Below are 23,488 nucleotides of genomic sequence, written 5' to 3'. Positions count from 1 at the left end.
GGGGACAGGTTGGGGGGTGGTCTCTGAGGAGGAGCCAGGCCGGACCGTATTGTTCCACACTCGCCGCCCCGAGCGCGCGGCGCCGGCCGGGGAGGGCGTGCGGGGCGCGGGGCGCTCGGCCTCCCGGGCTCCCCCCCCCCCAACCCCCGCCGCGGGACCCCGCCAAGAGGCCCGAGCCTTCCGGCGCGCCCGGAGACGCCGCTGCCCGGGGGTCCTCGGAGGGAGGGGCCCGCCCAGGTGGGGCGCGCGGAGCGGAGGCGGCCGGCGCCGGTGGGGGCCGGGAAGTCCCAGCGGGTCGCCCCCCTGCAGCGCAGCCCCCTCCCCCGCCCCCCCACCGCCGGGCCCGCGGGCCCGGCAGCCGGGTGGGCGGCGCGGGAGCGGGGGCCCCCACCTCCCCTCCTCCGCACCCCGTGCCCCGAGGGGGGCCATGGCCGCGGGTCTCGGCCGCAGCGAGCCGCCGCGCGGATGCCGGGGCGCCCCTCCCTAGCGGGGCGCTGCCTCCGGGGCTCCCGGCGGGCCGGCGGCATGGGGGGCGGGGGGTCGGCCCTGAGGGTCTGCGCCGACCACCGCGGGGGCATCAACTGGCTCAGCCTGAGCCCGGACGGGCGGCGCCTGCTGACGGGCAGCGAGGACGGCACGGCCCGGCTCTGGAGCACCGCGGACGGCCAGTGCTGCGCCCTCCTGCAAGGTAGACCCGCCTCGCCGCGCCCTCCCTCGCCTCGCGCTCGCCCGCCTTCTGACCTCAGCCCCGCGGCCCCCAGACCCCCCGCGCCCAAGCCCCGCCCCCGCCCGGGGCGCTCGTGGGCGGGGGGAGCGCCCGCCCGGGGCCCAGCGCGCCGCGGGCTGCGCGCGCGCGCCGGGCGGGGGGGCCCAGCCGGCCGTGACCCCGACCCGTGGGCCGAGGGGCGCCCGCTGCGTGGGGCTTCCGTCACCTGTCAGCCCAGTGCGGGGAAATCATTTCCGGTACCACGGCTGTCACGCCCCACCGGGAATCGCACCTCGGCGCGCTCCTGTGGCTAGGCAGCGCCTTCCCCTGCCTCTCGCTGTCCCTGGGGCGTTTGGCCGGGACATTAACTCTAGGAGCCATTGTGGTCACCACCAGGGCTTGCCAAGCCCCCCACCCCGCCGCACGGAGCACTGCGGCGTGCAGGCCTCACGCGGCTGTTATCCCCCTCGGGCAGACGGGGAAACCGAGGCATTCCGGAAATAAGTTGCCCGGGGTCGCGCAGCCTGTGGGGGAGGGAGGGGAGGGTTGAAATGTGAACCCCCCTCCCTTCCCCATCTGACCGCCCTGCCCTCCCTGCAGCCTCGTTTCTTCTGCTGGAGAATGAAGGGGTGTGGGAGAGGAATGGATCAAAGTTTCTCAGAAGGGGGTTAGCATATTTGGAAACACGATGCGGGGGCAGGAGGCACACGTAGTAGGTGGACATGTTGTTTTATAGAAGTTTCACAAACGCACACGTGTTGGTTTGGATCTGTGTACTTCGTCACACCGGAGGCCGATGCGTTTCTTTCCGTGGGTCCCTGTGACGTGTCCGCAGTGCAGGACTGTGAGGTCCCTCTCCAGCCCTGTCGCTGTTGTCCGCAGAGCAGGTAGTAGCCCCTTGAAGCACAAGGCTCTCCACGCGGCGCTTGTTTATAACCGCCTGGTTTTTCCACCATAACCAGCAAGTCCCGAGTGGCCTCCCCGGGCCTTCCAAGCCATGTAGGCACAGGGAGCTTCATTAGTGGCAGATGATAACCCTGTTGGTTTTAAATAAAAGCAGTTATGGGAGATATTTCAAAGCCTGGGAGAAATGGATTTTGGATTGCCTGTTACTTGGGGGTAGGTGTGGAGACGGGAAATTCTGGTACAAACCAACACATTCCTGGCCACCCCCTGCCCCCAACATCGCACAGATTGACAGGCACTGACCCAAATCTGGAAGAGCTAAGATCTATTCAAAATGTTTTTAAATTTTTTAACGTGTATTCATTTTTGAGAGATGGAGAGAGACAGAGCGTGAGGGGGAAAGGGGCAGAGGGAGAGGGAGACACAGGATCCGAAGCAGGCTCCAGGCTCCGAGCTGTCAGCACAGAGCCCGACGCGGGGCTCGAACCCACAAACCGCGAGATCGTGACCTGAGCTGAGGCCGGGCCGATTGAGCCACCCGGGTGCGCCAGATCTGTTCAGAATTTAAAATCTAGCTGCATTGCCCCCCAGACACGAGACTCGTCTGGAGGGCTTTCAGAAATGTACATTTCCAGGTTGCAGTTTCAGTGGGCCCATAGTGTAGGACTCTAGAATTTGCACCTCTAACAAGCTCCTGGGTGGGTCTGAGGCACACTGCCCCCGGGGAGACCTTGGGGCTGGTGCCCATGATGGGAGTCCAGTTCGTAGGTGCGTTTCCTCCCTAGTTGAGCTCCAGGCCTTTCCAGGGTGGTTCTGGCCTGGTGGGCAGTTCCAGAGCCTGGGCCGAGCCTCCAGGGCCCGCCCTCCTGCCCAGCTCTGCCCTGTCCTCACCACCCAGCTCTGTGCCTGGCAACAACCGAAACACCCGCTTTGTGGCCCTCACAGTGGCTTGTCCCCAGAGGACCCCAACAGCCTCTGTGCCCTGGCTGAGAGCCATCCCCCTCAACAGGAAAACTCCATCAAACGGAGAAACTGCTGAGCACTTACCCGAATTGTTTCTGCTGCTATTAAGACTGGCACTTCAAGAATTTTCATGGACAGAAGGGACAGAATAACCTTGCCTTATCACGAAGTCACACTAATAGTGACTTAGAAAAGAGTCAGTTTGGATGTGCACTAGTCCTTGCTCCTAGCTTCTGACCCGCAGCAGCTCTGCTTTTTCAGAAAATGGAACTGAGGGCGCCTGGGCGGCTCAGTGGGTTAAGGGTCCGACTTTGGCTCAGGTCGTGATCTCGCCGTTCCTGGGTTCGGGCCCCACGTCGGGCTCTGCTGACAGCTCGGAGCCTGGAGCCTGCTTCCCATTGTGTCTCCCTCTCTCTCTGCCCCTCCCCTCTCTCTCTCTCTCTCTCAAAAATAAACATTAAAAAAAAATTTATTTTTAAAGAAAATAGAACTGGCTTTCAAAGGCGGTCGGTGACCTCTAGGTGAAGAAAGGCAGGTTTAAGGGGAAAAAAAGCAGGTTTAACTGACAGTTATTCTGTAAAGGGAAGAATTGTATTTAATGTAATTTTCCTTTCCCCTCTTTTTCTCTTATCCATCGGGTACCTACTCATTTGGGGCACTTCATTGGCTCAATGGGGTAGGCAGCATTTCCCAAAATGGCGGACCCCGCCCTGGTCTGTTCCCGCGTGGCGAGGGACCCAGCTTGAAGGTTCCAACCCACTGTGGTTGTCCCACAGCGTCCTTGTCTCCTAACAGCATCTTCTAGCAAGATAGGGGTGCTGTTTGTTTTTAATTCCATGTGAACAAACTGCACACCCCTAATTACTGGAAGCCTTGGTGGGCGTCTGCCCATCTGGTTGACCCCTACTCACCACCAGGGAGCAGGAGGATCCATTACTAGGAGGTGGCTCTGGAGCTGGGCTGCTCCTGCTCGAATCTCATTGCTTCTCTTGCCTTCGTTTCTTTATCTGTGAATTGGGGGTGATACAATAGTCATCTAGCCTTATGAGGTTTTGTGTGTTTTTGGGGGGGGGGTGGGGATTAAAACAATGAACAAATAGTTCCTGACTCGTACTAGTCGTCTTACCTTCCATGCCTACATCAACACGCCCGAACCAAATAAGAGGGTCTCGTTGGCACTGTACCTGGCCAGCTCCAAAGCTCTTCCTCGTTTGCTTCTCACAGCCTTATTATCCCCATTTGTGGATGAGGAAACTGAGGCTCCAAAGGGCTAAGCAGTGCTCCCGCATTTACGCAGTCAGGGCGGTGTTGGCCGGAGCCCGCACCCCTCCCTTGGCTCTACCGGGTGCCTGTGTGAGATTCAGAGATGGCTGCCCCAGAGAATTTGCAGGTTGGGTTGCTAAACTCGGGGGGCTTTGTGCACTTGAACTTCAGATAAAGCAGGAAATCCACACTGGGGTAGTCAGGGCTCGCCTCTTGGCCCAGGTGGGCCTGGAAGGGAATGGGCAATCTTACTTATTTTTATTTTTTGTGTTTATCTATTTTTTTGATGTTTTATTTATTTTTGAGAGAGAGACAGAGCACAAGTGGAGGAGGGGCAGAGAGAGAGGGAGACCCAGAATCCGAAGCAGGCTCCAGGCTCTGAGCGGTCAGCACAGAGCCCGACGCGGGGCTCAAAATCACGAACCGCGAGCTCATGACCTGAGCTGAAGTCAAACGCTTGACTGACTGAGCCACCCAGGTGCCCCTTTTTCTTAAACTTTTAAAATGTTTATTTATTTTTGAGAGAGAGAGAGAGAGAGAGAGAGCGAGCACGCGTGAGCAGGGAAGGGACACAGAGAGAGGGAGACAGGATCTGAAGCAGGCTCTGTGCTGACATCAGAGAGCCTGTCGCGGGGCTCAAACTAAGGAACCGAGAGATCATGATCTGAGCTGAGGGTGGGTGGTTAACCGACCGAGCCACCCAGGCGCCCCAATTTTTAACTATAATAGAAAACATGTAGCATCAAATTTACCATCTCGACCATTTTTAATTGTATAGTTTGAAGATATGAATCTCTCATAATGTCCTGCCATTACCACTACCCATCTCCAGAACTTGGTCATCTTGTAAAACTGAAACTGTGTCCCCTTTGAACAATAACCCCATTTCTCCCCACCCCCGCCCCCCCACATTCATTCTGCTCTCTGCCCCTGTGGATCTGACTGCTCTGGGGACCCCGCACAGTGCAGTCATTACAGTGTTTCTCTTTTGGTGACTGGTTCATCCCACTGAGCATGATGTTCTCGAGGTTCGTCCGTGCTGTAGCAGGTGTCGGGGTTTCCTTCCTTCTGAAGGCCGCGAACCGTTTTGTTGTGTGCATTTTTTTTGCCCGTTCGCCCGTCAGTGGACACTTGGGTTCCTTTCACTTGACTATCTCGAGAGTAGCTCACTGCCGTGAACTTGGCCGTGCAAACATCTCTTCCAGGCCCTTTGTGTATATACCGAGAAGTGGGCTTTCTGAATCGTCTACGTATTTTTAAAGAAGCATGTGGGGGCACAGGGAAGGCTCTCAGACATGGATCATTAGTAACTTTGTCAAAGAAGAGTTCCATCAAAATGCGTTTTTAAGGATGGATGTGAAGGAAGCCCGGGCTGGGTGATTCATTTCTCCAGCTCTTGGGAGACCACTGTCGGGGGGTGGGGAGCTCCCTGCGGGTGTGGAGCGAGGAGGGCACAGGTCGAGGCCGCCCGGTTGAGGGCGTGGGCTGACAGAAGCCAGGCGGGACGACAGCGCCGGTGGCAGCCTCAGCGACAAGAGCACCAGCCTGTCCTGGCTGGGAGCTCGGGGCGGGTGGCCCGAAGCGGACTCTTTGCTGGTTTTGTCCGACACTGTCCGTTTCAGCCACCCCTTCCGTGCTCTGGGCTCACTGCTCTGGCCCCATCGCCAGGCGGCTCCGTGAGGCGGGTCCCGGCAGGAAACAAAATGGCACCCTCAAGATGGTGGCTCAAGGAGAGGTTAATAGAGGCACTTGCCAAATGTGGGCATAGCCTAGGGGAACCGCGGGACCTGTGGTTGCACCAGCAGGGGTCAAGGGGTCATCACTCCTAGCCCCGAAGGTAGCCCGGGAAGGCTGCTGCCCAGAGGCCTCCCTCCAGGGAGGTGTGAGCATGGCTACAGGCCAACAGATCCTGCCCTAAAGCCTCCTGCTGGGGCTCCCAGCTGTCTGAACCCTGCGGGCAGCTGGGGGGTGGGGGAGCCACCAGGGGGTGGGGGAACCGCAGTGAGCAGCCTGGAGCCCTCCCCACTCCCCCCCCCCCCCCGGGGAGACCCAAGACTTGCCAGGGACACAGAGGGGAAAGCGGATCCGCTTTTCAAGCCAAGTGAGTCGGACGCACGTTCCAGCTCCGGTGGGGCCCACGCCAGCCAGCCCACCTCTGCCACCGCGGCCCCTGGGTGGCCGGTGCCCTGAGCGGTCTCGCCAGCACGTGGAGGGGCCACTTGGAGCCTCCAACGAGTCTGAGGGGCGCTGCCAGGGAGGCGGGGAGGGCCGGACGACATTGGCAGAAACGGAAAACCCCTGGCCTCAGCCTGTCCTTTTGAACATAATAGTTGCGTCTTATCTGCATTCTTTATCCCTTCAAAAATGTTTATTTTTAGTTTGGCTTTGTTTTGCTTATTCTACACAATTCCAACAGCTCGTGGTGGTGGTGGCAGCGCTGTGGACCCTGGAGATTTGATGGGCCCTCCTCCCCAGCCTCCCTCATCCCCTCCCCCCGTGACCCCGTAGGCTGGGGGCGGTGGACCCTGTCACACAGCCCGTGGGTTGCAGGCAGAGACACGCTCTGCAGCGACTGCGGGCAGGGCTCGGAGCTGGGACTCGTTCAGTGGGTTTTCAGATGTGGGGGTGCCTGGCGCACAGGAAGGGGCTTGTCCCTGGGAGGGCCTTGACCGCCGCGGGGATCCTCAGGCAGCCCAGGGCCAGGCGCCCGAGAGGGCAGAGGGTCAGCCTGGCCCGGCTTCAGACACGAGATTTTTTTTTTTACATCGAAGAAATTCTTTTCATTATTAACTCTTTTCTTCAAGTCTTTGTTTCTAGGTGCTTATATTTTTATTGTATATATCTTTTTTTTTTTCTTTTCTTTTTTCTTTTGTCTTCCACGGGTCATATAATCGGTCCCACATCTCATGGCCTTCCCATGCCTGGGCTAGTGGCTATGGCTTCATTGAGTGGAGATGCCATGGTTGACTCGCCACACTGTTTTCCAGTGCTTTTCTTGGCCTCCTGTACACTTGGCACTTTGCCTTCCTGCTGTCAGATGCTGTTGAGGCAGGACGGAAGCGGCCAGAAAGGGGCCGATGCCCCTGCGGAAGCGTCTCCTGGCTTGGCTGGCGCCGGGCTACACGGGGTGGGTAGGAGACTGCGGGGTGTTCCCGCAGGGGTCGCCTGGCCCGCGCCCGCCTGCCCTGGGGACACCGGGCTGCCTTCCAGCCACGCTGAGCAAGCCAGGTGGTTCCTCAGACGGCGCTGAGCCCTCCCCACGGCAGCTCTGGTTTCAGGGAAAGTTTGTTGACAATCTTAAAATGTTTTATAAACATTTTGGGGTTGGCAAAAAAGCTGGGCTGTGTTTTGCCAAACACATTTTGCCCTCGACTTTTAAACTGACGTGTATTTTAAGGGAAACATAATCTGCGCCCTCTTCAAGTGTTTACTTAATTCACACAAACGTCGTTCTCTTAGAGGCCTGGTATATGCTATCCAAGAAGACTGAAAAACATGTCTTCCTTTCTTTTTTTTTTTAATTCTGTTTCCTAAAACCCAGGGAGTTGGGTTCTTCCAAGAGCAACTAAACTAAAACCCAGGGCTGCCCAAAAAGTGCAAATCAGCTTGAAACTGCCCAGGAGATTCTGAATCCCTATCTGATACCATTTTATTCATTTGACAGAGAGAGAGAGAGAATCTCAAGCAGGCTCTATGCTTGGCACGGAGCCTGACACAGGGCTCGGGCCCACAACCCTGAGATCATGACCTGAGCCAAAATCAAGAGTTGGACGTTCAACCGACCGAGCCACCCAGGCGCCCCTTGACCGCAATCTTCAGCGTAATTAATATAGCCCACACGTGTAGATATTTGAACTCATCAATTTCCTTCTCTGTGAAATGGATCTTAGGTCAAACATTCCTTTGATTCTATTGGTTTTCTGGTCCCTGGATTCTTCTAAAAATATACTCAGGTTCAGTTTGCCATCAGGAGTGGTTATCCGAGGTGGAAACGTGTTGACCTGAAGGACAGGCCTCCTATGACGGGGCACCTGACAGCTTCCAGAGCTGCTCTGTGAGCCTTGATGCCACAGCCACGGTGACAGTCAAAAGACTGACAGTTGCACTGTGAGCAGTTGGATGGGCAGGTGCACTTGGCCAAGACCCCAGGCTCTGTGTGGCCCTCCCTCTGCCCTAGACCTCCACCCTCGCCGTATCCGTGCGGGATCCGCCATTTCTGCCAAGCACCTAAATTCTGGCCCCGGGGTCCCTTCTTGCGTTGGTGTGTGACATCTTCTGTCGCGGGACACTCTGCTCTCTCCTCCCCACATAGGCACTGCAACACCCAGGCTTCTGCTCCGTTGACCCCGTCATGCTCTGTCCAGCGCGTGTCCCGTCGCTGTCCGTCCTTCGGGGCCAGCACTCTCTTCGAGGGCAGAGAAAATGCCTTAGTCGTTTCTGCTTCTGTATTAGTTCCCTGCGGCTGCTCTGACCACTGGTCACGCTGGGCGTCCTAAGACACAAGTTTATTCCGGTCCGGTTCTGGAGGCCAGAGATCCAAAATCGGTGTCGCTGGGCCAAAGCCGAGGTGTCGGCAGGGCCACTGTCCCTCTGAACCCTGCAGGGGAGAGCTGGTCGCCTCTGCCAGTTTCCGGCGGCCGCTGGGTGCTCCTTGGCTTGGGTGGCATCAGCCGTGTTCAGGGCACCTCCGGTCACTGCTGTTTCCACAGCGGCTTCTCTGTGGGTTCCTCACATCTCCTTCTGCCCCTTCTTACAGGGACACTTGTGGTGGTATTTCTGGCCACCCTGAGAATCTAGGATACTGTCCTCATCTCAGAATCCTTCATTACATCTGAAAATGTGTGTCCCCTGCCCCCCCCAAGCAAGGTAACGTTTCATTTCCAAGAATCAGGGCCTGATACCTTTGGGACCAGTGTCTCTTCCCAAACATAAGAACAGCCACCATCCAGCATGCACTGCGTCTGCACAGCCGCCCCGGGAGGCGGGCACTGGTACTCTCCCCAGGGCCCATCAGGAGATGGGGGTGCGGAGGGGTGAGACCGGGCCTGCGCCAGGAGCTAAGCCAGGCATTCTGGGCCCGCAGGCCAGGTGTGCCCTGGGTCTCCTTGCCTCCTGCCTCCGGGACACCGGGTTGTTCAGTGACTAAGTGAATTCAAACACCTGCAAAGTTTGAAGACTGAAAGGAACCAGTGAGGAAGGGGGAGGGAAGAAGAGGAGGGAGGAGGAAGACAGAGAGAGAGGCGAAGAGGAAGGAACAGAAGGATGGGGGTAGGGGCGCCTGGGTGGCTCAGTGGGTGGCGACTCTTGATCTCAGGTCATGATCTCACAGGTCATTGTGGGTTTTAGCCCTGCCTCAGGCTCCGTGCTGACAGGGTGAAGCCTGCTTGATACCCTCTCCTTCTCTCTCTGCCGCTTCCCTGCACTCTCTCTCTCTCAAAATAAATAAACGTTTTTTAAAAAAGATTGGGGGCAGGGAGAGTGCCCCGGAATTTCTCCTGGTGCCCCATCGCTCCCAAGACTCCCAGACTAGACTCGTCGGTCGTCCCTGCAAAGGGCCCGTCGCTCCGGACTCCCCTGAGACACTCCCTGCCCCCGCGAGAGTTGCCACGGCCTGGAACACTCACGTGTCCGCCTCGTCCGCAGGCCACGAGAGCTACGTGACCTTCTGCCACCTGGAGGACGAGGCCGCCTTCACGTGCAGCGCTGACTGTACCATCCGGAAGTGGGACGTGCGGACCGGGCAGTGCCTGCAGGTGTTCCGGGGACACACGTCCATCGTGAACAGGTCAGCGTGGCCGGGGGCCCCCTGCCCCGGAGGAACTGAGCGCCGGGGAGGCCTGCCCATGGACGTGCGCGGAGGTCGTCGGGAGCGCGTGGCCACGGAGGCTCAGGACGGATGTCCCCCGGCTGCATGTGGGGGTCCGGGAGGAGGTCGGGGAAGGGATGCCCGACTTGGGGGCCCCACTGCTAGGCACGGGGAAAGGCGTTGGAGGCCACGGCCCCTCCCGATGCGAACAAATTCCAGACAAAGTGGCTTAACAGGTACCTGATGGTGGACCGGGGGCTTTGCTTTGGAGCAAAACGGGTTTGGTTCTGAAGATAAGAGCCCAGAGTGGTTTTAAACCTCTCCTTTCCGTGTTGTGGTTGAAATATGCCACCCCCTCCTTCTCAAGGAGGTTGGAATTTTTCCTTCTTGAATTTGGGTCTGATCTGAGCCGTGGCACTCTCCCTGCCCCCAATCTTTTTTAAAGCCGTGATTCCTTTGCTGATCAGATCAATTTGACACTATTTATGCAACTTGTGGTGGCTGTCTTAAACTCCGGAGGGAGGGCCCGGTATAACCAGGGGGGACGGGCACCTGCGCACAGGCCCTCGAGGCCTCTCTGTTGGGGGTGGGGGCTTCCTGGGGGGTGTGCTGAGTCAGTCAGGGAAAGGGGTCAGGGGCTGGGCCAGGGCAGGTGGAGAGGGAGGGCTGTTCTCAGTCACAGGGGACACTGCTTGTGTGATTCACAGGCTGGGTCAGCGTGAGAAACTGGCCCAGTGGTTTAGGGCTCGGTGGGAGGGAATGGGGGGCCAGACCGACCACTAACTGACTGGGGTACCAGCTGCCTGCGGTCAGAACCTTATTACCCGGCAGGAACCAGGTAACATCTCTCAGTAGAAAGACCGGGGGTTGTGTTGGCTCAGGATGCTTCTGAGTGGAGAAGAAGGCCTGGAGGGAGCCCTCCTGCCTTCCAGCATCTGCATTGCTTTTTAAATTTATTTTAATTTTTTTTAATGTTTATTTATTGTTGAGAGAGTGAGAGCACAAGCAGGGGAGGGGCACACACACACACACACACACACACACACACACACACAGAATCCAAAGCAGGCTCCGAGCTGTCAGCATAAAGCCCAACGCGGGGCTCGAACCCATAAACTGGGAGATCATGACCCGAGCTGAAGTCGGACACTCAACCGACTGAGCCCCCCGGGCGCCCCCAGCATCCGGGCTTCTATTCTCCTGCCTCTTTAGCTAGAGCAAGTGAGGCCCGGACACTGAGGATCAGGGCCCAGATGACACAGGTGGCCGAGGGGGTCATACCTCCTGCTGGCCATTTCCCGAAGCTCTTCTTTGAGGAAGAAGTTAGTGACGGGGTGCCTGGGTGGCTCAGTCGGTTGAGCGTCCGACCTCAGCTCAGGTCATGATCTCACACTCGGTGAGTTCGAGCCCCGCGTCGGGCTCTGTGCTGACAGCTCAGAGCCTGGAGCCTGTTTCGGATTCTGTGTCTCCCTCTCTCTGACCCTCCCCCGTTCATGCTCTGTCTCTCTCTGTCTCAAAAATAAATAAAACATTTAAAAAAAAAGTGACTAAGGAAAAACACGGGTCTGCGGGATTCTCCTGCTGGGGCTGGGGCTGGGGCGGACAGGACAGGCCACATCTCAGGTGACCAGCTTGCTCTCAGGTTGTAGCTGGAAACTATCGGCTGCTCCTCAAAAGCAAACCCGGACAATGAAGGCTAGAAATTCTAGTCTGCCAGACTTAGGCTGAGCACACACACACCACTTTTGAGAGGTTGCTGTTCCAAACTGATAGTTCTGGGGGCACCTGGGTGGCTCAGGTGGTTAAGCGTCTGACTCTTGGTTTCAGCTCAGGTCATGATCTCACGGTTCGTGGGTCTGAGCCCCGAGACAAGGTCTGTGCTGACAGCACGGAGCCTGCTCGGGATTCTCCCTCTCTCTCTCTTTCTCCCTCTCCTCTGCCTCTCCCCCGATCTTTCTGTCTTTCTCTCTCTCTCAAAATAAAGAAATAGACTTAAAAAAAACAAACAAAACCTGATAGTTCTGGGTAGATACTAAGTCTTAGTGTATTGCATCACGAAGTAAGTGCTCGCGACTGTGCAGTATCCCTGGGGCCACCACGTGGAATTCACTTCTTCCCATGTTTTCAGAGCCGGGCTGGGTGTGTGCGTTTGGCGGTGGGGGGGGGGGGGGGGGCGCCGGCCAGGCCTTGGGGTCCCTGCCTTCTCGTGCCGGCCCGACGGGGCAGGACTCAGGCCCCCAGGGCATCACCTATGATGCCACGTGGTGTCAACTCGTCACTTTCTGTTAGAGATACGCGTGTCATGAAAACCATACCTACTGGGTGTCAGGAAAGAAGGGAGTCGGACACAGAGCGCGTGTCACGGTGCGCTCGGCCTCCCTAATGACCCGTGGGCCGTGAGGACCGCCCAGCAGAGAGCGGCGTGGGCCGCGTGCAGGCAGGACATCTGCTCTCCTCGAGGTCCGGCCCTCCCCCTACCTGCGCCAGGCTCCCCGGCAGAGGGAGCACCGGGCGCCTCTGAGGGTGAGGCGCAGGGTCCTGACCGCTCTGCCCCCACACTGGCCACACACGCCGGTTCCAGGTGCTCCCTCAGCCGCTCCCCTGGGGGGGTGTGTGGACAGAGCCCGGGACGTTATGCGGAGCGCCGCGTGAAGACAGACATCTATGTTCCGAGGGCTTCTTAGCATTCACCAAAATGAGACAGCGCGTCGTGGCCACGTCCCGCTCGGGGGGCCCCTGTGCTCCTCCCACACGAAGTTCCCTGGGCTCCCCGGACACGCGGGACGGCAGACAAAGGGCCCCTGGGACAGGCCGTGGGGCCGCCCTGCACGGTGTGACCCCTGCCCTTCCCTCTTCCTTCCAGGATCCTGGTGGCCGACAACCAGCTGTTCAGTGGCTCCTACGACCGGACAGCTCGAGCCTGGAGCGTGGACAAGGGGCAGGTGTCCCAGGAGTTCCGGGGCCACCGCAACTGCGTGCTGACCCTCGCCTACTCCGCCCCCTGGGACCTGCCCGGGGCCCCCTGCGCCGAGGAGGCCGGGGGGCTGCTGGTGACGGGCAGCACGGACGGCACGGCCAGGGTGTGGCAGGTGGCCGGCGGCGGCTGCTGGCAGACGCTGCGGGGCCACACGGGCGCCGTGCTCTGCCTTGTGCTGGACACGCCCAGTCACACGGCCTTCACCGGCAGCACCGACGCCACCATCCGCGCCTGGGACATCCTGAGCGGGGAACAGCTGCGGGTGTTCAGGGAGCACCAGGGCCCCGTCATCTGTCTGGAGGTGAGATCCGCCCGGCCCTTGCCTGTCCGCCAGGGAGGCATCCTCCCAGCTGCCACGGACCGGGGGAGGGGGGTGGGGCTTAGACAACGGAGATGGAGGGTCTCACGGTTCTGGAGGCTGGAAGGCCAAGGCCAAGGTGCCAGCTTGTAGCCAGACATCTTCTCCCTGCGTCCTCACGCGGTCTCCCCTCCGCACCCAGAATTCCTCTGCTGACAAGGACGCCGGTCCGACCGGATGAGACGCCCACCCTAGTGAATTCAAGTTCACTTAGCCACCTCCTTCGAGACCCTGTCTCCAAATACAGTCACGTTCACAGACCCGGGGGTTAAGGCTGTGCTCCACACGCGAATTCTGGTCTCCTCACACGTTAGGTGAGGACTAGGTCTACCAACCCACGAGCCCCCGGTCCACGATTCCTAAATGCAAACGTTCCAAAACCTGAAGCCTTCTTAAAGATTTAGGCTCGGCAGCAAAACTTAGTTGGTGGCAAAGCCTGGACAGAGAGGAGGCTCGTCGCAATTCGTTTTTGCCCGCTTCCTGGGAATATGCACCCTGTTGCTGTAGAGACAGGAGCGTGCTGCTAAAATCCAAAAGCTCCTGAAACACGGCGGGCCCCAAGATTTTGGCTCGGGGCCTCTGAGCGTGAAGTGGCGCCCACCCCCGGGGGGTTGAGAGGATCCGGATGGATTCGCTGTAGGCACAGCACGGTGGCCGTGCACGGCTTGTTCTGCTTGTTTCTGCTGCTGTTAAGCATCTAACAGACGTGCTTACGTTTTCTCATGGGGCACGTGCGAGGACAGAGGCTCAGAGAGGGTCAGCAGCTTGCCGCACGCCTCACAGCTGGTAAGGGGCAGAGGAGGATTGGGACCCGGGGCTGAACACGTCACCTGTCCTCGTGACCAGCAGCTTAGAAAGGTGCGACGGGGCCTGAACCGTGGGGAGTCAGGGGGCCTCTTCTGGCAGTTCCGCCCAGGAGGCGGACTGTCCAGAGCCCCGCTGTGCCCCGCAGCCTGGCCCGGTGGCTCCTCTAACCCCCGTGCTGGTGCACCTGCTGCTGTGAGCTGAGCGGGGAGAGGCGGGCACCCCAGGGCCTCCACGGCAGAGTCCCAGGCTCGCAAGCCTCATCCTGCCGCCTGTTTGGGTGGATCCCGTGGCAGGGGCGTGGCCCGTGAGCCCCACCCCCTCGGAGCCGTCTTGGCTGAGGGAGGTCTTGCAGGACCTGCGTCCTTTGTGATAGGCCCCCGTCAGGGTCTGTCTGCTTCCCCATCTGCGTCGGGCCTCCTCTGGCCTCCCCAAACTGCCCCGCTGTTCCCTGTGGGCGTCCCCCCGGGAAAGCAGCCCAAGGGAACGGCGAGGCCCCAGGCCGCCAAGGGCGACACGCTTGGAGCGTTTCCTTGGCCTCGGATTTGTGCTCTGAAATTGTGCCGCTTGGTCACTTTTAAACACAGCGTGGCAGGCCCCACGTTGTTGGGACACGCTACGTGGGGAGCAGGAGATAGCTCCCCTCCGCCCCGGCAGCCGCGGGGTCTCAGCGCCTCCTCTGCGTGGGCTGAGCGGCACGCAGCCGTGGATGCTGGGGACAGCGACAGATGCCGGGGAACGGTCAGGAAACACGGGGCAGGGGGCAGGCACAGTGCGGGGGGCGGCGTGAGGAGGCATCCCGGGGGCGGCTTGCCCACAAAGAGGACAGCACAGGGGCGCTGGAACATGGGCAGGAGCTGAGCCCCTGCAGGGTGCTGCAGGTAGCCAGAAGACTGAGTGACGTCCTGAGCCCTGCTGGAGCCCCTTGGGCATGTGGGTGTCACACGTGTCCCTGTTCTTGGGGAGGGGACAATAAGAGAGGCCAGAAGTCAGGCTCTGTTGGCCGGGGCAAGTCGTAAACTATCAGGACTGTAGGGCAGGGCCGGGGAGAGGGGCCGTGTCTGTGTCCCCCCTTGTGTCCTCCGGAAACCAGCGGCAGCCTCCGCCTCCAGGAGGCCGAGTGTATTCCTCGAGGTCCTGTGAGTGGCCCAGAGCCAGGTCTGACCTGTGCCGTGGCTGCGGGTGGAACTAGAACCTGGGCTAGCGAGAGTCCTGTCCTCTGGGATTTAAACTGGGAGATGACGTGGGGAAACCGGGTCAGCCGTGGGGACCGGAGTGGAAAGCGGCCCAGAGCGTGGCCGGGATCGGGCTCTCAAGCTAGGAGGGCCTGGGGCAGGTGGAGGAGGCCAGTGGCCAGCCTGTACGTGCTCCAGGCCAGCTGCCTGCTGCCCACCCCCCCCCCCAGGGCCTCATCTTTCCTACGCCCCCAGGGGTCTCTGGGCCCCGGGAAGGGCCTCATCTTTCCTATTCCCCCAGGGGTCTCTGGGCCCCGGCACCATCAGGAAGAGCTCTCTCCAGGGCTTCTCGCCTGCCCTCCTCGCCCAACTTCGCTTCTCTGCATCACTGCTACCCAGAGGTGTTGCGTGGGGTTTTGTCTAGAGGAATCTGCAGGGTTCTTTTAATAGTCTTTCTTTGCAGTTCCTTGGGCCAGTACACTACCTTGGCAGGGGGTGCTCCTGGGAGGGGGCCTCCCCAAGCCCCTTCCCTTCTCTCCCAGGCCCTTTCCTTACCTCCCACCACACCAAGCAGGGCTGGGAATGCCACTCTAGTGAGCCGGGGCGGGCGGGAAGTGGGGGAGCCTGTCTCCAGGGCCTCCTCCCTCCCCACCAGGGCAGCCTCAGGCGCAGGAGGTCAGGACCCAGGGACGGCCCCCGGGTGGCAAAGATCTACCTTGGACATAACTGCGGCCAGTCAGGGTACCTCTAGACCTTTCTCTTTCCTGTATGCACCTCTGCGTGCAAAGGTGCAGAGTGAGAGCCCCGCCCTGGGAGCCCTTTCCTCAGCCAGAAACCCCTGGGGCCGGTGGATTCGCGTTAACCTTCCCAGGCACTGCCTCTTCTTCAGTAGGGAGCTGCTGAAGCCGTAATGACAGCACCGCGAACCTTTCGTGGTCCTTGCTCTTAGGGTGCCGAGGGAGGCGCGGGCAGAGTCAGTGACTTGGCCCAGGGCAAAGCGACAGGATTCTTGGGCACCGGAGTGGGCCGCTGGGTGGGTCCCGCAGGCCGGGCCATTTCCTGCCCATCCGGTTTCCAGGGAGACCCGGACACGCCCCTCCCCTGTTAGCCAGAGAGATCTGGAGGGGGCCTCCGAGTCGCCTGCTGCCGCCAGCAGGACCGGAAGTCTGGTGCTGACCCGCCCTTCTCCCCCCTCCCCCCAGCTCGTGAACCGGCACGTGTACTCGGGCAGCGCGGACAGGACGGTCAAGTGCTGGCTGGCAGACACGGGGGAGCGCGTGCGCACGTTTGCAGCCCACGGACACAGCGTGAGCGCCCTCAAATACCACGCGGGCACCTGTAAGTGAGCCTTGTCCCCGGCGGTCCCCACGCCACCCCAACCTGCCTGTGCCCTCCACTTCTTACCCTACCAAGTCCTCCCTCACTCGGGGCCCCTCTGCCTCTCTACCTCTTACTCGACTGTTCCCTTCGTGAGCCTCAGCGGCCAGTCGGGAGGACCAACAGCCCACCCCCCTCCACGCACATGTGCCTGCGGCATTGTTTCCAAAGAAGGTCCAAACGAGGGTGTGGGGATTCCTCCCTGACTGCACCCCACAAGAACGTGCAGCAGCCTGAATGGTCGGAAGTCCCAGGGTTAAGAGCACTGTCTCACGGACACATTCTAATTCTCTAAGTGAGACAGAGACTACTTACTCCAGCCAGACCTGAGGGCCGCGTGCCTTTGGCTTCACCTGGCATTAGGTTTGACTACAGACAAGAGCCCAGATAACAGTGCTTTAAATGAAACCGTGGTTTATTTTTCTCGGGTAGAATTTCAGAGGCTGGCAGTCTAGACAGGAATGGATGGTTGCACCAAGTCAGTCAGGCACCCAGCCTCCTTTGATCACTTTGCACATCACCCTTAGCACATATCTTCTATCCTTTAGGGGACTTCATGGTTTAAGATAGCTGCTGGAGCTCCAGCCATCATGTCATGTTTTAGACAGGAAGAAGAGGGAAGGGCAAAAGGATGCATCTCTTAGCTGAGTAGATCCTTTTTTTTTTTTTTTTTAAAGTTTATTTATTTTGAAAGAGAGACAGAGAGAGCGCACAGGAGCAGGGGAGGGCCAGAGGAGAGAGGAAGAGAGAATCCCAAGCAGACTCCACACTGTCAGTGCGGACCCAACATGGGGCTCAAACCCACAAACCGTGATATATCATGACCTGAGCCAAGCATCAAGAGTCAGATGCTTAACCGACTGAGCCACCAGGTGCTCCAGCTGAGGAGGTCCCTTTAAAGATTTTTCTTAGGGGCACCCGGGTGGCTCAGTCGGTTAAGCAGCCGACTTTAGCTCAGATCATGATATTGGAGTTCATGAGTTCAAGCCCCGCATCCGGCTCTGTGCTGACAGAGCCTGGAGCCTGCTTCAGATTCTGTGTCCCCCTCTCTCTCTGGCCCTCCCCTGCTCATACTCTATCACTCTCTCAAAACAAAATAAAACAAAAAAAGATCTTTCTTGGAAGCCCTGCCCAAAGGCTCTGTGCATATACCTCTTTGACCACAGCCTGCAAGGACTAAATAATAAAATCTCTTATCTGGGATATTGCTTCCAGGATGAATCAGGGCTAGTTTGGAAAGAAAGACAGACAGACTGGCTTATCGGGTAGGCAACAAGCCGTCTGGCCCACAGGTCTCAAACTGACACACCTGAGCTTTGCTGGCTCTGTCCCGCGGGCTTGGCACACGTTCACCCCCAGACATGCCCAGAAAACAGACACTGTTCGAAGAAGCAATCGCCCTCCCCCCCGAACCTCATCACATCACACCTGCATGGGAGTGGGGCTCCCAGGTTCCTGAACGTATCTGTTTCCCCAATCCCCAGCGTTATGTGTTGCCATCAGCACCCCCTTCCCCCCTCTTTTTACACACACACACACACACACACACACAGAGGGAGCAGAGGGGTGGGAAGAGACACAGCAGAAAATTCCAGTTGATTTCACAGCACAGGTGTTTGATGAAGGCAGAATGTGGATCTCTGAAAATAGAGCCTGAGATGCCCTCAGGATTTAGGTGTCTGACACGGAAAAATTATTTTTTCCTTTTTCCTGTGTCCAAGCCTGTAAGTGTGATTATGGCTCTGCTCCCAAGTCAGAACCTCTAATGTAAAAAGATGAAAGCTGTCCAGAGCGCCTCACCTTGGCAGCAGCTGGGACGGCCCCTACCTGCTGCCCGCTATTAAGGAAATTGGTCCGTGGTCTTTGCCAACAGGGTGCAGGCTGATCAGACTGAATTCCTGACCCTCTTCTCACCCACAGGGTGCCCAGCAGCCACACTGGGTTGGGGGAGGGGAAGCAGAAAGGAACAGAAGAGACCCAGGAAGGAACCCGCCCTCCCCCCAGAGCCGCATTCACCAGTGGCTTTAGCAGCAAGGCTGGGAATAGGCAGGTGAAGCAGTTAGCGGGGTAAGGAATAGATCCCCGAGGCTAGGGAGGCCCCATGGCTCGCTAGGCTGCGGGGTGGGGGTAGCAGGTGCTGTGGGTAACTTCTGCTCCCTCAGCTGAGGTCCTCTGCGCTGGGGTGTTTTCCTGTGAGGAGCAGGTCGGAGGAGGGCTGGTTCCTGATGCCCGCAAGAGAGGCCCTCGACCAATGACTGATGGGAACTGTGGATTAGTCGTCCAGCATCCTTGTCCCCCCCCCCCCCCCCCGCCGCCGGGGGACAACTCTTAGACATGCTCTGCACCCTCTCCCAAGGGCCCCAGCAGTCACCTGCTCACTAATACACCTGTATGGGCCTCCTTCCTTCTTGTTTCTCTCCCCACCTCGTGGAATGCGCTCACAAAGTGTTTGCACCCAGATCCTAGTGTCAGGGCTCACTTCTGGGAGAACCCAGGCTAAGACAATAAATAAACGAGGGAGTTCTTATGGTCAGTGTCCTCAGTGCGGTGCCTGACCAGCAGCAGCAGCACCTGGAACTGGTTAGACATGTAGGTTCCCAGACCTTTTAACACAGACACTCAGGTGGGCCCGGCAATCGGTCTTAGCCAGCCCTCCAGGTGATCACCGGAGTCTGGGAACTCTTGACCTAAGTTCTAATGTAGGAAAAGGCACAAGGAAGGCGGAATCCCGGGGCTTCCCCTGTGAGGGGTTGGGCGGGGGCACTCTAGCGAACCCCAGAGGCTCTGTTTGGAGGGCCAGGTTCATCACCGAGGAGGCGGAGGAACGAATTTCTGGTTGGTCCTTGCCCCAGTAGGCTGCTCAGATGGTGGGGGTGTATGACTGCCCCCACCCCAAGGCAGGGAGGGGCTTTGTAGCAGGGAAGCCACGCCTCACCAAAGGCTTAAAAGGCTTCCACCGAATGGTCTGAGAGGGAACGTGGGTCGAGGTGGTTGGTACTCAGGAGGAGCAGGAGCACCTGAGAGGGCAGCGCCGGCGCAGCCGCGGTCGTGCGGAGCTGGCCGCGGCGCAAGGAGGGGGTGGTCACCCTGCATTGCCAGGCACGTGGTAGGATAATGAAGGTGCCGCCTCCTTCCTTTCAAGGGGCTTCTGCTAGTTCCTATTTGGACCCTCTGGCTTCCCCGTGAGGCGGGCGGCCGGGCGTCACCGTTCCCGCCCCGCCCCTCCCTGCTCCCCGCCCCGCGGCGCCCGGAGGAGGTGGAGGCAGCGTGGCCCTGTGTTCGCAGTGTTCACGGGCAGCGGGGACGCCCGCGCGCGCGCCTTCGACGCCGAGTCTGGAGCGCTGCAGAGGGTGTTCCGCGGTCACGCCTTCGTCATCAACTGCATCCAGGTAGGCGCTCCCGCCCGGCTCCCGGGCTTGGAGCAAGGGCGAGCCCGGCGGCCTCGGCGGGGAGGGGGAGGCCGCCCCCGGCGCCCCGAGCCCCGGCTCCCCCGGCGGAGTCGGCGAGGTAGGTGGCGTTCGCGCCGGCGGCCGGCGGCCGGAGCTGCGGGCCCCGCGGCGGGAGGGCTGGCCCCGCGCCCCCGCAGCGCCGCCCCACGCGCCGCCCCGCGCCCGCAGGTGCACGGCCAGGTGCTCTACACGGCCTCGCACGACGGCGCGCTGCGCCTCTGGGACGTGCGCGGCCTCCCGTGCGCGCCGCCGCCGCGCCCCGCCGCCCCCGCGCGCGGCCGCTCCCGCCTCTTCAGCAACAAGGTGGGCTGCGCCGCCGCGCCCCTGCAGCCGGCCTGAGCGCCCGAGACCCACCCGCCGGCGGACCGACGGACCCCCGCCCGCGACCTGGGCAGTGGGCTCTGCCCGTCCTCCGTGTCCGTGGACTTTGGCAGCCCCGTCCCGTGGAGGGGGACCGTGCTCGCCCTCGGGGACGGAGTCTCCTCCGCCCTCCCCTCCAGCCCGACCCTTCCCCCCCCGCTTCCCCCCCTTCCCCCCCCCTCCCCCCCCCCGGCCGAGTGGCCCCCGCCCTCAGGTCTGCGCCTCTGGCCCGCGGGACCCTCCCGACCCAGGGTCTGCGGCCCCGCAGAGGTCCCAGAAGCCAAGCCTTTCCTGGGAGGAAACGGGGATTTCTTCAAAAAGCCACCGAGCCGCAATTGTCGTTAGTTTGGCAAACTGGGGGACACTCGCGAAGAACCGAAATACACGCCTTTCAAAGCGCCCTGAAATATGTCTTTTGTTCCGCAAACTCTCGCCTTCCTCTCAGGAGGAGGAGGGGTTCCCGGAACCGGGGGGCTCACGCACCCGGCCTGGGCCTGCCCCTCCTCCGGGGCGACGTGAGGGGCTGAGGCCTGATGGCCCCTACAGTGTCACTCGCGCGGGGAGGGGCCAGAGGGCGAGGACCCGGCTCTTCAGCCTGTCTAGGTGGCGACGGGGACGCGTCACCCCTGCTTCGGAGCTCCCGCTCTGCGTGAAGGGAGGAGGGTCCCTTCCCTGCGGTCTGGCGTGGGGCTCGGCGCGTTCTGCCCGCTGCGTCTGGGAGCCCTCGCTCCCTAGCCCTTCTCGGTGCCGCCGCTGCGGCTGCAGGGGCCTGCCGGCCATGGCAGCTTCCCGGGGAGCGGAGGTGCGTTTCAGGGAGGACGGGGAGAGGGACCACCTCGAGTACCTGCGCCGGTATCTCTGCGTCGCTGGCAGAGAGGCCGCTCGAGTGACCAGACGCTCCCCGGTGGCACAGCCGATGCCGGGTTCCTGCGTCTACAGCTTTGGCTCCCGCGTCATCTCAGGTCCCCCGTCCCGTCCAACCACAACAGAGACTAGAACACACAAGCTGTGATATCCCCGGAGAAACAGCCGCTGGGCGCAGATGGGAAAACAGGAGCTGCCGCATTTTTTGTTCTCCCGCCTGCCTCTCCGGGAAGAGAGCAGGAAACGGAAAACTGTCGTTTTGTATTTACGTGGCAGAATATGCTCAAGGAATTTGTTTCTACAACACACAAGCCTTTGCTAGAGACGTTGAGGATGTAAAGACCAGATAACCAGGTATCCTCTGCCTTTGATAAATAACATTGAATAGGGAAGGACAGAAGTACTTAGGGACATGGGCGGGAAATAGGGTCAGGACCCGGATCACCAAAGCCAAGAGCGGGTGGCATTTCACTGGAGAAGGATGAGCGTCGGATGTGGTGCGGGCGGCACGTCTAGCGGACACACACCTGCACCCACTGCTGCCCGGAGTTCTCGAACCCCTAATGGCCCGCGTATTCGGCCACTCAAATCTAGACCCCCTGCCCGCCTTTCAGGGCGCTCTGTGGTTGCACTCGGCAGTCCCTCCGACCTCTCTCTGCCCCCAGTCCATCCTCTGGTGGGTCTAGAACGGCTGTAACCTCACGAATGTGGCGCACTTGGCCTGTGCTGCCTCCTCATTGGCCCCAGGTCTGGAATGTTCTCCCTTCTCCTCTGACTCTCCAGGGAGAGCCTCCTCCAAGGCCTACCTCCTCTGTGACTCAGCCTCGCCATACTCCTTAAAGACTTGGGGGCAGATTTTCATCACAAGTGTCCTTTGTGGCTTCTCTTGCCCTCCAGAGCGGGGAGTGGCACTCAGTCACTTTCTGTCTAGTTTCACACCACCAGCTGGAGGCAAAGCCAGGACCGGAGCCTGTCTCCCAAGTCCGGACGGGCCGCCCTCCTTACGTGGTATGTGCCCAGGACGGTCCCTCACTCGAGAACTGGCTTCTGTGCGTCTCTTCACGAGAAAATGAAGCCGCGTCCGAGCCCTGCTCGCGTGGCTCTGCTTCCCTAGCCCGTTTATGACCGTCAAAAGAGCCCTTGGGAAGCTAGAAGCCATGCCTGGCCCAAGTCCAGGACAGGGATTGGCTAAAAGCTGCAATTCAGACCCGAAATCCGAGTGAGACGTGGTCTCAGGCGAGGCTGAGAGACCCTGACAGCCCAGACTCCCCTCCCCTCTGTGTCGTCCTCTTCCCCACCGTCAGCCTCTGCCCTGCTCTGGACGTCCCATCTTTTTAGAGGACGTCGATGGCAGCAAGCACCTGGAGTCTAAAGGAAACTCCAGACCACCCAGACATTTTCAGCACGTAGGGCAGCGTAGGGAGTTTGAGCAACTTATTGCAAAGTTAGGCTGACGATTTTTGAATACCTTTTCCACCTTTTATTTCCAACCGTATCATCCACTTGAAAAGAATGACAGAAAAGATTCCCACCCACCCAAACTGGACGGCTGTTGAAGCTCTGTGAAAATGATTAGTGAAACAGCTGAAGCATTTTCCCCCAGCCCGTCGATGGCAGTGATGTGACCCATCTGCCCTCGATGGTCACAGGCGCTTCCAGAGACTTCCGGAAGGGCAGGAAGAGGAGAGGCTCAGGAACACATCTGGCACGGCTGCTGCCAGCCGTGTCCTAGTGCCGGGACGGGTTTTCATTTAACACATCTACAGGGGAATGTGCGGTGCACCGAGAGTGGACACGTGAGCCATTAAGAGGCCAGCTACGTACCTTTGGAAGCAGTCTTCTGTAACACAGATACACCAAAGAAACCCACAAACCTGGAGAAAATATATCTTAATAATCTCTGACAGGTATCTCAGCCGGCAGGGAGTTTAATATGACAGCACAGCATCTGAGAGTGCTAATGAAAAATAAGGTGCTTTGGTCAGCATTTAAGGACTTTCCTGTTTAATAAAAGGATTTTATTTTTGTAAAGAAGAATTTTGCACGTCTATAAATTCTCAACTTCAACCTTGAATTACAAGTGCATACTTTACTAAACTAAGAGCACAGAACCCGAGCTTTCAGTCTGCCACAGTGCGGTATGGCTACTGGAGGGGAGGCCTCCTCCCTAGGTCCCCGGGGCACTTGGAACGGTTGAAGACTTTAAGGATGTTTTAGCGACAGGGCAGCGAGGCTGAAGCTGAAAGGCAGAGCTGCATGGTGGGAAGAAGGAAGAGAGCAGCAGTGGGCTGAGGAGGGCGGGAGAGCCGGGCAAAATGAAGAGGAAATAGATCTGGACGCTCCCCCCACCCCCACCCCCACCCCCACATCTCCTCTCACCTTCACGGCTGGCCCGTTCCCTGCCCGCCCCTCCTATGCCCAAGAAGGAAGCACTCTTGGAGCAAAATCAGATAAAAAGAAGGAAAAAAAAGACGACCTGC

General features: G+C 59.4%; 1 protein-coding gene across 1 annotated transcript; it reads left to right on the top strand.

Annotated features, from left to right (window-relative positions):
* Positions 1-423: 423 nt before the first annotated feature.
* WDR86 (WD repeat domain 86) lies at positions 424-20,211 on the top strand. Its single transcript, XM_042975659.1, has 6 exons — positions 424-688; positions 9,482-9,623; positions 12,508-12,922; positions 16,161-16,296; positions 19,621-19,724; positions 19,953-20,211. The coding sequence occupies exons 1-6, from the start codon at positions 466-468 to the stop codon at positions 20,121-20,123; spliced, it is 1,191 nt and encodes a 396-aa protein (XP_042831593.1). The 5' UTR covers positions 424-465; the 3' UTR covers positions 20,124-20,211.
* Positions 20,212-23,488: the final 3,277 nt, after the last annotated feature.

Source organism: Panthera tigris, chromosome A2 (assembly GCF_018350195.1).
Source record: "Panthera tigris isolate Pti1 chromosome A2, P.tigris_Pti1_mat1.1, whole genome shotgun sequence".
NCBI classification, from domain to species: Eukaryota; Metazoa; Chordata; class Mammalia; order Carnivora; family Felidae; genus Panthera; species Panthera tigris.
This window is presented reverse-complemented; position numbering and strand designations above follow the sequence as displayed.